Raw genomic sequence first — 14,544 nt, 5'->3', positions numbered from 1 at the left:
TGGAGTTTTGAAAAATGCCGTATACAATGCTGAGCCGTTTCCCGCTGTCCTTTTCGTTTTATTGTTTGACATCTGATCGTCTGAACCTTCGCTCCCTCCCTTAAGTTTTTCGAAATTCGCCAGCAAACACGTTGGTGCATGGGTGCACAACTAGCCTCGGATTGTCTCATCTGCTTCGTCCCTTGACTCGCGTTTGCAGTCACTCCTATCGACATCCGGAAATCGGTTTGGACAGTCGGGTGGACTTTCCACAACCACCGCTTCCGGAGTGACATCGAGCTTGATAGAAAGCGGTCGCAATCCGAGTAAGAACCACAATGTCGGACACGTCCTCGGCCGACACACTGGGCCCGCCCTCCATGTCTTCCCGGTCCGAGACTACGGCATTGCTACCGAAGCCCCCGGCGGTCAAGTCGGAAGAACCCCACGCAGTCCGGCTATGGCTGGCCGAAATACTCTTGCTGGCCAAAGCCGCTGTGCCGATTATCCTGGCGTACACGCTGCAGAACAGCCTGCAAACCATCAGCGTTCTTATTGTTGGCAGACTGAGCCCGGAAGCACTCGCCACCGCAGCCTTCAGCTACATGTTCGCCATGGCGACAGCTTGGCTCATTGCCCTCGGTGGCACGACGGCGCTCGACACTCTTGCGTCGAGTAGCTTCACGGGATCTTCGAACAAGCACGACTTGGGCATCCTTTTGCAGAGAGGCATCCTTGTCTTGTCGGCATTTTATGCTGTGGTGGCAGTGCTCTGGTGGTTTTCCGAACCGGTGTTCCGGGCGTTGGGCCAAGAAGAGTTCATCTGCGTGCAAAGCTCGGCGTTTTTGCGATGCCTGATCCCGGGCGGGTTGGGATACGTGTGGTTCGAGGCCATGAAGAAGTATTTGCAGGCCCAAGGTAAGTCAGGGCCCCTCAGTGTCACCTCGAGAAAGTCAAGGACGGAGGGAAATAGACGACGGCACTGACGTAAATGTGACAGCGATTTACCGCCCAGGCACGTATGTGCTGTTAATTACATCTCCGATGAACGCCGGGCTCAACTATTTGTTCATCCACACTTTCGGCCTCGGCTTGTACGGTGCTCCCTTGGCCACAGGCATCTCGTACTGGGTATCGTTTCTCCTTCTAGTTGCCTATGCAGTCTTTGTCCGCGGCAAGGAATGCTGGGGTGGTCTGGAGCTTCGGAGAGCCATCAGAAATATTGGGCCCTTTTCCAAGCTTGCACTTCTTGGAGTCGTTCATGTTGGCACTGAGTGGTGGGCCTTCGAGATTGTGGCCCTGGCTGCCGGGAGACTTGGCACTATTCCGTTGGCGGCCCAGTCTGTCATCATGACGGCGGACCAAATTATCAACACCATTCCCTTCGGTCTTGGGGTAGCAGCATCGGCAAGACTAGGAAATCTGCTGGGAGCGCAGCGGCCTCGGGACGCGGCGATAGCAGCACACTCGGCAGCAATCTTGTCCGTGATACTCGGAAGTGTGGTTCTTACTATGCTTATGGCGACGAAGGATGTGTTTGGCAAGATCTTTAATGACGACGAGCGGGTGGTGCAGCTCGTTGGCGAAGTGATGCCGTACGTCGCACTCTTCCAGATAGCAGACGGCCTGAACGGATCGTGTGGTGGTGCCCTTCGAGGCATGGGCCGTCAGTGGGTCGGGGCTGTGGTGAACCTCGTCAGCTACTACGGTGGAGCTCTCCCCGCCGGCATCTACCTCGCCTTTCATGGCTGGGGTCTCGCCGGCTTGTGGGTCGGACAATGTGTTGCATTGTATCTGGTCGGGGCGTTGGAATGGGTCATTGTTGGATTGAGTAAGTGGGAGAAGGAGTGCCAACGAGCCATCGACCGACTGGACGACAGTAGCAGCGACGACGAGGCTGAATCAGAAAGCACCGTCTCCGGTACGGTATGAAAAGAACGGTAGTTAAGCGGAGCCGAAAACCGGGGATGCAGATCCGGAATGCGGCAGGAAGGAAGCAAATCAGGAGATGAGTTATATGAGCAAACATGCGTAGCCAAGTTGTATGAGATGATTTATGTATTTATGATCACGAGCAGTTCTTTGAGTACCTAGCCAGTAGACTCTTTCCTCGTAAAAATCACACCTACCGCACATGATACTTGGAAACACCCAAACTGTAGCATCATCTGTATTGGGTGCCTGCCTTCCATTGGATTCATCCGACCTCATCAAAAGATCATTCCCGTCTGTACCTTCCGGTGCAGGGCGTTTGGCAGGAACTCAGGTCCCCAACTACTCAACTGCTATACTTTCCCAAAAGAGTAAGGCTCTCACTCCCGAGCGGGGTGTTGTGTGATTAATATGCTAACAGAACCGGCCGTGTTCTCCTCGAGCCTTAGATAGTGTCTCATCATCTCCATCAATTTGCTGAGAGACGGTTGTGCCACAGGGCTCTCCGATCCCGCCAACAAAACCCCACTACCATCACGAAGCTCCCCAGGCATTGGAGGAGAAAGCTGATGATGGCATTGCTTGCGTGCCTGGCTACTGCACAACACGCCTTCATGGACAAATAACGAATTGCCTGGAAGACCGTCCAACTCAATTGGAACAAATAAATCATTTGGATCCTTATCCCTCTCTCTCTCTCTCTCTCTCTCTCTCTCTCTCTCTCTCTCTACCTCTTCCCTTCACCTCAGTTTGGAAGGTTATCTTGTACTTTTCTATTTATATACACCTTGCCTTACAGTTGCTTGACTCAGGCCTTCCGCACGGCTCGCATCTAATCTTGAACGATATATCTGAGAAACCATGGCCCCCATCGGAGTAGCCATTGTTGGAGGAGGCATCTTTGCCAAGGAAGAGCATTTGGTAAGGCGACTACCTAGCTGATATTGCCCGTCCGCGGAAGCCGCGGGTCTCGTGGTCACTGACTGTCCAAACAGCCTGCTGTGGAAGCAAACGACAACCTCACCCTGAAGGCCATATTCTCTCGCTCTCTCAAGTCCGCCCAGGACACGGCTAAGCTCGTCACCAAGTCAGCTTCACCTGACCTGTACTCTGACGACGCGGGCGAGGGCAAGTCCTTCAAAGATCTCTTGGCCCGTGATGATATCCAGGCTCTCATCTTAGCCCTGCCCATCCTGAACCAGCCCGATTACATTAAGCAAGCTCTCGCTGCAGGAAAGCACGTCTTAGCCGAGAAGCCTATCGCCGCAGACATTGCTCGTGCGCAGGAGCTGATTAAGTACTATGAAAAGGTGTCCGCTGAAAAGGGCGTGACCTTCGCCGTGGCCGAGAACTACCGCTTCCAGCCCCGGTACACTACGGCAAGAGACGAGGTGCGGAAGCTGGGCAAAGTTATCGGCTTCAACGTGAGGGTCTTCTTCTTCGTGAAACTGGGCGGCAAATACATTGAGACTGCGTGGCGCAAGAAGCCCGACTACCAGGGTGGATTCCTCCTCGACGGCGGCGTCCACTTCGCCGCCGCCCTTCGCCTTCTGCTCGGCAAGGACGCGGCGCCGGCCTCGGTTGCCGCCTTCTCGGACTTGACCCGGGAGCACCTGCCGCCCATTGACACCATTAATGCCGTCGTCAAGACCAAGCAGGGCGCCACTGGTTCCTTCGCCGTCAGTGTTGGCTCAACCCTGAGTGCCTTCGACTTCCACGTGGCGGGCGAGAACGGCAGTGTGACCTTGTCGAGTCACGATCTCACCGTCAGGCCCTTTGACGGCGAGGCAACAACAACTCATTTTGAACAGACGAGTGGTGTAAAGGAGGAGGTCAAGGCCTGGGCTGAAGGTTTGGCTGCTGGGACACCCAACCCCCTGCAATCAGCTGAGGAGGCGCTGGCGGACTTGGAGTTCCTCGAGAAGATCTTCACGAGTGGTGAGCAGGATGGCGCAATCCAAAAGCTGAGCTTGCAGCTGTAAACTGGTAGAGGAATTTGTTAGGAGATAAGCTCCATGGTACAAGTGGGTGGGTGATAGAGTTCAATTTAGAGCTTGTTTCCCCTACCATCCACCATCAGAAGTCGCTGTAGACCCCTCCGCATTTCGTCCTCCATTCCGGATGCGGTTGGACGACCGGTAGATCTCTCGACAAAGACGTGGGTAAACTCCCCGACTGCTCTCACCTCGTCCACTCCCTTTTCAAACAAGGCAATTTCGTAGGTGACGCTTGACTTCCCCAACTTGTTCACTCGCAGCGCTAATTGAGCGACTGCGGGGTACGCAATCGAAGCAAAGTAGTCGCTGTGTGAGTGTACGACAAGGCCGTACTGATCAGAACGTAAGGGAGATAGGCCGCAGTGCTCGATCAGGTAGGCGTTGACCACGGAGTCGTATCTGCAGTTTCTTAGCTGGACGCCGCGCGGACATTAGCTTGATCGACAGAAGCATACAGGAAGTTGTAGACGCTATTGTTCATGTGCTGATACATATCATTATCGGCCCTAAGAAACCTTGTCAATCTCTGCCCAAGCAGCAAAAGCGCAGACGAATGAAAGCGAAGTGTGAGGGGATGATAATGATGAGAAAATGGACGGCTGCTGATACGCTGCGAAGAGCGCCCTCGCCTTTGCACCACAGGCGTGAGAGGTTGGCGAAAGAAAGGATAGGAGGGAGGGCGTCCGCTTGCAGGACGGACAAGCCCCCCCTTGAAGCTTTGCGAGGAATGGGCTCGGTCCCTCCGTTTTGAGGTATAGCAGGGAGGATGAAAGGCACCGAGGAGTAGGTAGAAAGGGAAGCCGCAATAACAGCTTGTGATAACCATGGCGGGATGGAGGTAAACTCACCATCGTGTCCGGTAGTCTAGGATGTACCCGTAGTCCCCCCTTCGACGCTGCTTTAACTGCTTGTTGCTGGCCATGGCGGTGCTTTGTGAGATGATGGAGAGAGATCGGATATTTGGAGCACGTTGTAGGCGGTGATGCCGAAGGTACTGGCCCTTGCTGGGGTAGTATTGGCTCAGAAACACAAGGGAGGGACAAGAGATGGAGGATGCTCAGTCAGACGTCACTGGTAAACGCGCATTGCCTTATCGGCACTTTTCTCGATTGAGTTGTGGTTCAGCTCGTGACTTTAAACCTTTCGATGAAGAAGCCTTCGTAGGTTCCCACTAAGAGTTGTGGAGAAACTGTTGAGACTTTTGATTGCCGCAGTTGACTTGCAGCACAGTAGAGTTCCTAGCTGAGCCGAGGCAGAATGTCATGTTGCCGTCAACTTAACAGGAGCCAATCACCAATGTCGGCAGACCTATTTGGTTCAGAGCCGGAATACCTGCCCCGGGGTGCTGATTACCTGAGCCGGAAAATGGTAGGCTCTAGCTGAGATTATGTAACTACACAAGGCCTTTCCAGTGACCAATCACGCTTCTGCTAATCCACCTTTCCCGATCTCGCCCACCAGAAATCCAACTCCAGCAAAGTTCTGCCATGCCTGACCGCCAAGAATTTGTGACTCTTTCGAGATACCTTTCACTACAGATGCAAAGTTTGTTAGCAGTAGATGATATCCAGGTTCCTCGAGGCAAGTAGCAAGCGACTTTCTCAAACACTACTTACTTACGACTAGTCGAAGTTTCGCACAGTTCCACAATACGCCACTTATTGTTACACCATCGCACACCACGCCTCACAACTTGACTACCTGATCAATCCTGGCTACCCTCTTGCGTTCAGTTTGGTCCTTGGCAAGGCTGCCATTCCGACGGGAATCTCTTATGCCTGCCATGGCTTCTGATCAAATGGCACCGACGTCGGCTGCGGCCCCGCCGTCGGCTGCTGCTCCCGCTGCTGAACCAGCCAAGCTACCGGATGCCCAACCGTCTGAAGCTTCCAATGAGCTGCCTGAAGTCTTGACAACGCCTACCGGCGACATGTGGCCTCGGCCTTACTTCTTCGAGGACGGTCTCCGTAGAGTTGCTCCTTATCACTTTACCTACCACACCTGGGCCAAGCAACGCTGGCGCGGTCGGAAGCTGATCGACATTTTTGAGGATGAATTCAGGGACCGCACCCTAGAGTACTACCGGTATGCCATGGAAACCGGAGCCATCGTTGTCAACGGAAAGGCAGTCGGCCCGGATCATCTGGTCAAGAATGGAGACCTTGTGAATCACACAATTCATCGCCATGAGCCCCCTGTCACAGGCGAGCCGATTCGTGTCATTCATGAAGATGACGAGATGATCGTTGTCAATAAGCCATCCGGCGTACCGGTACACCCTGCTGGTAGATACAAGTACAACACACTTATCGAGATCATGAAGTCTGAGCGAGGCGAGCATTTCCTGCCCTACCCGTGCCATCGCCTGGACCGCCTCACCAGTGGAATTCTTTTCGTCGCCAAGACACCACAGGCAGCAGTGAAGCTCACTGCTCAAATTAGAGCTCATACGGTCCGCAAAGAATATTTGGCGCGCGTTGCTGGAAAGTTTCCTGATGGCGAAATTGTCTGCGATCAGCCTATCCTCCAAATATCCCCGCGACTAGGCCTCAACCGCGTGCGAGCCAACGGAAAGTCGGCCCGTACCGTCTTCAAACGTCTGGCCTACTACCCGCCGGACACTCTGAATGACTCGGAGGCAGCTGAGCCAAAGAGTGCGGAACGACTTGCGGACGAGGAACGCCGGCCTTGGATCAAGAAAGAGGGCTACTCAATCGTTCGCTGCCTGCCCTTGACTGGCAGAACACATCAGATCCGCGTGCATCTGCAATTTGTTGGGCATCCCATTGAGAACGACCCCTTGTATGCCAACCAAAGAGTTTGGGGAATTAACTTGGGATGCAACGACTCGGATGCAGTCGAGAATACGGACGAAGACATCATGTCACGCCTAGAAAGGATGGGCAAACAAGATATCGCCGACGCCGTGGCCTATCACGACGAACTGGTGGACCTGTACCAGAAGAGAAGGGCTGAAAAGCTGTCAGGAGAGCTTTGCGACGTTTGCGATACGCCGCTCTACACAGACCCCGGCGAGCACGAGCTTTCGCTCTGGCTTCACAGCCTCCGTTACGAAGATGCCGGAGGGGCTTGGAGCTACACCAGTCCGATGCCCGCGTGGGCCCTTCCTCCGGACGGCATTAACGGACCAACGGAGGTCGGAGGACTCGAAGAGCTGGTGGGGGCAGTACCAGACGCAGACCCAGCGGCAGAGGCAGACCCTGAAAGTGTCGCCTGAGAATATGTACGGCGAGAACAAACATAACAGCATTTACCACGGTCCCGGACGGGCCGATTGATTGACTCCACTGATCGAGTTCTCTGTTGGATTTGGGACGATTCGATACCCCGGGTCGAGGCATTTACGACCAGTTTTTTCTTTCTTTCGCAACAACAGATACAGCTACGAATAGAGAGCTCTGCTTGAGCATACGTGCACTCCTACTGCATTGTACAGGAACATCGCCAAACATGGCTCAATATCAATTTTCTTTCGTCAGAGACATACAAGGTTCTAGATGCGCGATGATGTACATGATGTCCATTGCTGGTAGTTGTACGGAAATTCTGTACGGAAATTCTGTACGGAAATTCCGTACGCGACGGAATGACCGCTGACAGTCCCAGTCTGAAGGATTCGCACTTGTCCAGGGTCTCTGGAGTCTCACTGTCTCTCCCGCAGCCGACACCACACTCAGACCATAAGCCCGGAAATGCCAAGTCACTGGCCCTGGCACTTGTACTGTGGTGCACTACGGAGCGAGATCCGCAAAGCACCGGTTGAGCCAGTGATTGGTTGATTCGGAAGAAAAAAGCGGTCGTCATTAGGCTGCTAGCGCGTGTATCGCCTGGATTTGGGTCAAGGAGGCGCTGGAGTACTGGACCTGGTCGAGGTACCTCAGCAGTTCCGGTACCTCGTTCTCAGAATCCGGAGAGATTTCCGCCGTTTCCCACCGCCTGACCGCTCTCCCCCTCCCCTTCCCCCCTCCTTCTCACTCTCACTCCTCCCCCCATTGCTCTCAGCTGGCCCGCCCTGCCCTAACACCCCGACACCCTAACCAGCTGGAGCTTCGAGGCTTTCGAGGATGAGGGAAGGGTGCCCGGCGCATGCCAGGCACAGCGCCGGGTCTTACAAGCAGGGTCTGCTGCAGGCCCTGTTTTTTCTTCTTTTGGGGATTCCGGCCTCATTGGTCTAACAGGTATCCTCCCGAAGGAACTCACAGAGGAAACGAAACATACAACGGCTGGCTTTCTGAGTCAGAATTGACATAACAGAGGTCCGAACTGGATATTGCGCCGACGAGACGGCATTCATCAGGGGTTCATCACCCCCGGGCCGGCATTGCTAAGCCCACCCCGAAATAACTCATAAAATCGCTGATTCCGGATACCCTCTTTGCTTTGTTGACGTTCTCGACGCCTTTCGCCGTGTCCGAACCCCCTCATCAACCAACAACCGAACGCCTATGACATAACTCGCAAGCAACCACATCTCATGAACAAAAATGCGAACAGCTTCGGGAGGCCGGCACGAGACGCCTTGTACGACCAAACTGCTGGAATTCACGACGCCGGACGATCAGGCTGGGGAAGAATGAGAAGCAAATGTGGCAGGGCCACCTCAGGGAGAAGAAGGAACAACGAGGGAGGGCCGCCAGAGCCAGACGGGTCTTTTGCCCCGCGATTGGGGGAACACAAGAACTAATTGACAGCTGGAAACATCTACAAAGTACTCATCACTGAACCCAGTTGGCAGGTAGAGTGAGACTTTTTGGGCGCGGGGAGATGAGAACCAACAGATCAACCTCAGACACATCAGCAGACTTCCCATTCTCGAAAAGGGGAAGGAGCCCCCCCCCCCCCCCGAAACGCCACAATCCCGCCAGCCTGGAAACCCTGTGAATCGCAATCCAGCTCGGCGACAGCCCATGCTTCGTTTTCCCTTCTCGCCTCTTCGACGATGCGCCAGACTCATCGCGATGGTGGTGTCCTCGGACATGACCCTGGAACGACGAGAGGCTAGAAGAAAAATGCGACCGCCCGATGCAATGCAGAACCCAGACAGAAGAGTTCCATGGACCTTCGAGAAGCCCGCCACGCATGTCAGAGAGAATGCCGGCGCATTGCCCTTCAGTACCTGTGCGCATCTCAAGTTCTCACACCGCAACCCGAGAGTTCTCCTACACACCGAAGCAGGAGGAGGCGCACCACAGAATAAGAAAAGACCAGGGAAAAAAAGCAAAGAAGAAACAATGGACGAGAAGCAACATAGACACGCATACACACACACCTACGCAAAGTTGCAGACACCTGCGAAATCCGGTACAGGACGCGTTGACAGCGGCGATCTCGGGTTCGCTGGGCAGGCAGCCAAGGACAGGCATTCGGCCGATTGTGCATACCGTACCTATCTGGCGGAGGTCAACACGCCGCACCGCGAGAGCGAATGTTTCTGCGAATAAGACGCTGACCGCGCTGAATCAAAGTTGGCTCGGTCAGAAGGGCGTGCCGCGAAGCTGAAAAAGTGAGACAGGATGCCGACATAAGACTCGGCAACAAGGGAGAAGACAAACACCCCCAAATTTTTGGCCTTGTACGGTCGGTCGGCCGGCCGTGGTGCTGTTGCTGGGCTCACATCTACTAACGTTCAATGGCAAGAGACTGCGACTTGTAGACAAATTGTGACCAGGGGTGCCGTATGCGCCAACCTTCATGAGCCTGCATTCCGAAAGGCGGAATATAGCAATCGGGGAAAAAGATTGACAACGGCAGTTCAGTAGCGGCATCCTGTGGGATTGGGCGACCGGAACCAGGTCCGATGATTGGAACGACCATGATGGACGCCGCCATTCAGTCGCAACATGGAGGTGTATGTACCCGCGTGTGTGCGTGTGTGTGTGCGCGCGCCGTCGCCGCTCTCTTGCTCATGCCCAATTCCATCTCTCCAAGCCAGCCAATTCGAAAGCGGTGAAAAGACAAGAATATCTCAATTTCGCGTGGCCTACCCACGACGGAATCCGAGGAAGCCGTTCGATAGTGGGCATGTGTCCAACGGAACCGATCGGGGCTCAAATGGGAGGCCCTGGGGACCTTTGGGCGACGAGGCTGGAGAGCCGTCGTGAAATCTAGGCCAGGTACAGTTTGGATCCGATCTTCGGACGTGCTAGCTGCAAAGACCGTCTTGGCCGTTGGATGAAATGTCATCGCGGCGTGGCTCACCGAAAGCTAGAAATGTCGCCAGACAAGACGGACGACGAATGTGAAGCGGGTGAGCCGATAAGTTCCTGACAATGGATCCGGCACTGATGGCACAGGGCGGTTGGTATTCAATGTTTCTGGTCGGCGAGCTAGAATGTCTCTGTCTCTCTTGCTCGTTAGGCCCGAACACGCCATTCGAAACCGCCGCCGCCGCCGTCAGGTCGCAATTCTCGTCTTAGGTATGGATTCTAATGGCTATGCAATGGAGGTGCTAGAAGGCCTCAGAAGATAGACCCAAGGCTCCCTCTTTTTTTGGGTTTTTCCTCTCCAAAGGGGCGACGCAATGCACTAGCGATCGATACGCCAGTGGCTCCAACCTCTCTACTGTGTAGGTAGTGTGTACTGCGTACGTCTGGACGGACGGAGGATGTTGTGCCAGTGGAGGTGAACTAGGTGAGATTAGGTAGGGTTTCCGCACCGGAATACTCCATTTGGCAAACGGTTTCTGCTACAGTTACTAGGTAGGAGACCCCTCGAGGTTCTATGACACCACTTTGTATCGCGCCCTTTGAGTGAGAAGGGCCGACGGCGGCGGGCATTTGTGTTTTTTCTTTACTCTGGAGCCTCTTGTCCACATGGTGCCAAATCTTGCGAACTGCCCAAATTGGCTATTGCTGCTCGTCGCTTCGAATGCGAAAATATAGAGATGGCTAGTTACTCCGTAGAGTTTCTCGGTTCTTTTCGCAAGGTAAGTGCGGTCTGCCTATCGGTACGGATACGCCAATCTTACTGCCCGCACACCACGCAGCTCTTCCCCCCATCCCCCCCAAAGTCGGCCGACGACACAAGCCATGGCCTATGGCCCCATGGCAGGCCGCAAGACGACCCTCTCTTAAAAGAGACAAGCGTGTTACGGTTGGATGTAGTGGAGGGGACAAGGTACCGGTCGGGCTGGCCGCCGCCGGAGCAGCGAAGTGGGAGCAGGTTTCCGTGCAACTTGCATGGTGCTTGGCCCAGGCATTGTAAGGTAGGTAGAGATGGTTCATGGTAGCCGGGTACGTACCGACGACGAAGTTTCCCCAGTACCATGTTTTGGAGCACGAGATGAAAGCAGCAGCAGCAGCAGCAGCCTGCTGGTCGCAGTCTCTCACAGAGTGCCAGAAACAGAGCAAGAGGAAGAGGAAGAGAGAGAAAGAGGGGCCTCAAGTTCGAGGGTGAGGTGCTGTTCAGCGCTGTTCAGTGCTCTTGCTCTCCCCGGTCGATAATGGTGTACCTTAGGACTTAGGTATCCAGTAACAGACCACTTTTCTACGCTGTCTCTCCCTCGATGCTGACCTTCTAACTGGGCTGTTGCGGTCGCTGCTGGGCCGCGTATCGGCGCCCACCAAGCTACGACAGATCTGGCTTTAGCGTAAAGTTTATTTCTCGCGTAGTGGATACGTACCACCCCTTTCACCTATCGTCAGGTATCTCTCCACCTTTTCCCACAGTTTACCTCTGGGCCCCGACTGACCTCACCGGCGGCGGGCCCCTGATCCTCACACACTCACCTCACACTTCACCTTTCGTTCCTCACTCACTTCCCGGTTAACTCATAATGGAACTTGACATGCCTCTCCTCATCTATTGCGCGCGCGCGTGTTTGTGTGTGTGTCTGTATGAGCGAGAGTGAGTGTAGTAGGTAGCATACGAATGTTCGACCGGTGTGTGTGTGTGCCCACAATCAATTCGATACCCAGAGAGAGCGAGTCCATCCTCCTCCATTCCCTTCTCGGATACACACACTTCTTCGTACCTACTTCATCGACCACTCACACCCTCACATCACATATGGGCAGTGTATGCGATTGTGTTTTGCTAAACCATCCCTGAGCGCGCACTTCCCGCCCACGGCCGCTCCTCTGCGCTCTGCTGCCCATTGGTGCTTTCCGGGTCCGAGAGATACAGAAGTACTCTCGCTCTCTCTGTCTCTCTCTTTCCCTGTACGGATCGGATACGCCTTGGCCCTTGAGTGCTTCCTAGCATTCGTATGTAGGTGATAACCCTTACGGAGAAGTCCAAGATGACAAGGCCTGTCGGCGCGGCAAGAGAGGATAAAAAAACATCATTTCGTCATTGTATCGCAAACCCCCCGGTCATCGGAGGCTGGCCGAAGGTTTCCATGGGCTGCTGGGCATGCGTTAGCAAATGCAGCGGTGCAGCAGTGCTGAGCCTCGAGCAGAATTGAGGCTTATGCCGTGTGGCCCTACTGGCCTCAGCCTGGCCTGGCACTGGCACCGGCACTGATATTGGCACTGGCACGCCTGGCTGGCTCTTCGTCTTCTTCAACCTAAGCCTTTCGTAGAATGGGACGACATTGCGCGCGGATGGTGGTGTTCGGGCTGGGATTGAGGTCAACCACAGGTCAAACCAAACACGCATCATGATCACCCCAAACTCCAGCCTCTGAGGATCTGGACATGTCTTTTTCCGCCCCTCAATTCTACGAATGCACACGGAGTACACAATACGGATTTGAACGAGATAGGTATTGGAGATTAACTCACCTTTCTTGGTCTGGGCGTTCCATGGGCTGGCCACACACAGGCCATGCCGCCATGGACATGCCATGGGTGTGGCTATTCCGAGCATCAGCCGGACGGGACTGTTGCTTTTCAGAGTTCCTCGTTCGTCCTCGTAGATGCTGGTATTCAACAGGACTCGTCACCCGCTTTGCAAGGCCCCCCCGTTCCGAGCCGTCAGGTCAACGCAATATGTAAGCCCAGACGGGATTATCTCGTCTTTCTTCAGCGAGCCCACCTCCTCATACGCATTTATGGATAAGGCGGACAGGACAGGGCCATGGCCCATGGGAGGGTATAGCAGCGTTTATGGGCCATGGCAGGGCAAGGCAATCCGCAAGACCATACAAGGTCAAGTGCGGGAGGAGGAGTCGGAGTTTGATTTGGTTGTCAACTTCAACGGATCCGACAAGGCACCTGGGTACCTTTTCCTTTCCCGTAACCCTGGCTTTGCCTTGCCTTGCTTTGCCCATTCCTTGCCGGCTTTGCCCTTCGTCACCTCACCCAGCCCAGCAGCTAACCTTTTCCCAACTCTATGCTTGCCTTACTTACCTTTGACCCCGTTTACGTTTCCCTACCTGCGGTACGGATAAGCAACCCCACCGGGAACCCGTTCGCTGAGATCGAGAGTCGGACTCGAGCCAGCAAGAGCCACAATCACGGGGCAGGAGGTTGCCCACCCACATCGACTGCTACTGCTTGAGGATCTCCCCCTGCAGATACAGTATCTGTGAGAGAGAGCACTTCCTTCCCGTTACCCTGCCCCAACTCTCGCTCGCTCTCACACCTACTCTCTCTCTCTCTCTCTCCAGTCTCCAGACAGACACAACGAGGACCAGAGGAAAGACAAACCCAAAACCTAACCGAACGAATGTTCTTTGGTTTGGGGGAAGAATGCTGCCCAGCCTGGATACCGGCACAGCGGCGGAATCTGGCTCGCAGCAATTCCTCGCTCGATTTCCGCGGCGACTAGTTACACCTTCAAAGTAACTTGAAGAAGCTTGTTGCCTCCGCGTCAAAACACGTAGTTTCCCACTATGAGGCACACGCAGCAAAAAAAAAAAAAAAAAAAAAAAAAAAAAAAAAAAAAAAAAAAAAAAAAAAAAAAAAAAAAAAAAAAAAAAAAAAAAAAAAAAAAAAAAAAAAAAAAGGCACCCGTATCCCAGGCATGCGAATGTGGTGGCCCATCCATCACATTACCTAAGGTAAAGAGGCATCTCACAGTTCTCACTTCTGTTGTTCTCCTAGATTCACCTCACACAAGGTTGTCCCTCACGCCTCCCCTGGTTTCATCTCACGCCCCCTGTGACCATCACGCACCCCCTCTTCTCCCACACCCCCTCCTTCTTCACACCCCTGCCCCGTCGAGGCCGATGGGTAACTGGCAGTCGGAAGGTACATGTCTACATCGCTGCAGTCGAGTGAATCTGTGTAACTTCCACCCCCCCGGTCCCGTCCTGCTCGCTGCCTTGCCTCACCCGCTTCTCTCGTCCTCTTCTTCGCCTTCTCCCATGTTCCCTGCCGCTGTCTTGTCCCTCTCCTCTGATCAGACCCCTGCCACTCCCCTCTATCCCCCAGCCCATCCTTGGGAGATCTGTAAGTTGTTCTCAAGTGAGTTAGTAATTTGCGCCATGTCTGTGCCCAACATCGACTGTCATGTGCCAAGTTACGTCTCTTCACCGATACTCTCAACCCTTCCTCTGTCTTCGAAGCACTCAGGGCCCGTTGTACCTACGGCTCCTTGGATACTTTCTACGCGGCGTGATCTCTCTGCTCTGCCATCCTTTCCATTCTCACCCTACACCTACGAATACACTCCCCTACCTACCACCTCACTTACGGTACAGTCCCACGTCCTTGCCCTCGAGACTGGGCTG

At 54.2% G+C, this 14,544-nt stretch overlaps 7 protein-coding genes across 7 annotated transcripts; 4 read left to right on the top strand and 3 right to left on the bottom strand.

Annotated features, from left to right (window-relative positions):
- Positions 1-317: 317 nt before the first annotated feature.
- CCOS01_08712 (MATE efflux family protein) lies at positions 318-1,911 on the top strand (the record flags this gene model as incomplete). The annotated part of the gene is made up of 2 exons (XM_060456873.1): positions 318-897; positions 980-1,911. 2 exons carry the CDS (start codon positions 318-320, stop codon positions 1,909-1,911), a joined length of 1,512 nt encoding a protein of 503 aa, XP_060313147.1.
- An 861-nt stretch (positions 1,912-2,772) lies between these two features.
- Positions 2,773-3,893, top strand: CCOS01_08711 (oxidoreductase; the record flags this gene model as incomplete). The annotated part of the gene is made up of 2 exons (XM_060456872.1): positions 2,773-2,832; positions 2,907-3,893. The coding sequence occupies 2 exons, from the start codon at positions 2,773-2,775 to the stop codon at positions 3,891-3,893; spliced, it is 1,047 nt and encodes a 348-aa protein (XP_060313146.1).
- A 65-nt stretch (positions 3,894-3,958) lies between these two features.
- CCOS01_08710 (thioesterase superfamily protein) lies at positions 3,959-4,830 on the bottom strand (the record flags this gene model as incomplete). Its single annotated transcript, XM_060456871.1, has 3 exons — positions 3,959-4,307; positions 4,364-4,414; positions 4,757-4,830. The coding sequence occupies 3 exons, from the start codon at positions 4,828-4,830 to the stop codon at positions 3,959-3,961; spliced, it is 474 nt and encodes a 157-aa protein (XP_060313145.1).
- Positions 4,831-5,691: 861 nt separating this feature from the next.
- On the top strand, positions 5,692-7,146 carry CCOS01_08709 (RluA family pseudouridine synthase; the record flags this gene model as incomplete). The annotated part of the gene is made up of 1 exon (XM_060456870.1): positions 5,692-7,146. The coding sequence occupies one exon, from the start codon at positions 5,692-5,694 to the stop codon at positions 7,144-7,146; it is 1,455 nt and encodes a 484-aa protein (XP_060313144.1).
- Positions 7,147-8,644: 1,498 nt separating this feature from the next.
- On the bottom strand, positions 8,645-9,758 carry CCOS01_08708 (uncharacterized protein; the record flags this gene model as incomplete). The annotated part of the gene is made up of 3 exons (XM_060456869.1): positions 8,645-9,045; positions 9,199-9,383; positions 9,550-9,758. 3 exons carry the CDS (start codon positions 9,756-9,758, stop codon positions 8,645-8,647), a joined length of 795 nt encoding a protein of 264 aa, XP_060313143.1.
- A 1,134-nt stretch (positions 9,759-10,892) lies between these two features.
- CCOS01_08707 (uncharacterized protein) lies at positions 10,893-11,195 on the bottom strand (the record flags this gene model as incomplete). Its single annotated transcript, XM_060456868.1, has 1 exon — positions 10,893-11,195. One exon carries the CDS (start codon positions 11,193-11,195, stop codon positions 10,893-10,895), a length of 303 nt encoding a protein of 100 aa, XP_060313142.1.
- Positions 11,196-12,168: 973 nt separating this feature from the next.
- CCOS01_08706 (uncharacterized protein) lies at positions 12,169-12,333 on the top strand (the record flags this gene model as incomplete). Its single annotated transcript, XM_060456867.1, has 1 exon — positions 12,169-12,333. One exon carries the CDS (start codon positions 12,169-12,171, stop codon positions 12,331-12,333), a length of 165 nt encoding a protein of 54 aa, XP_060313141.1.
- Between the last annotated feature and the right edge of the window lie 2,211 nt (positions 12,334-14,544).

This window comes from Colletotrichum costaricense, assembly GCF_030867565.1.
Source record: "Colletotrichum costaricense strain IMI 309622 chromosome Unknown Scaffold_8.1, whole genome shotgun sequence".
Classification (NCBI taxonomy): domain Eukaryota; kingdom Fungi; phylum Ascomycota; class Sordariomycetes; order Glomerellales; family Glomerellaceae; genus Colletotrichum; species Colletotrichum costaricense.
The sequence above is the reverse complement of the archived record's forward strand: the minus strand, read 5'-3'. Positions and strand labels throughout refer to the sequence as shown.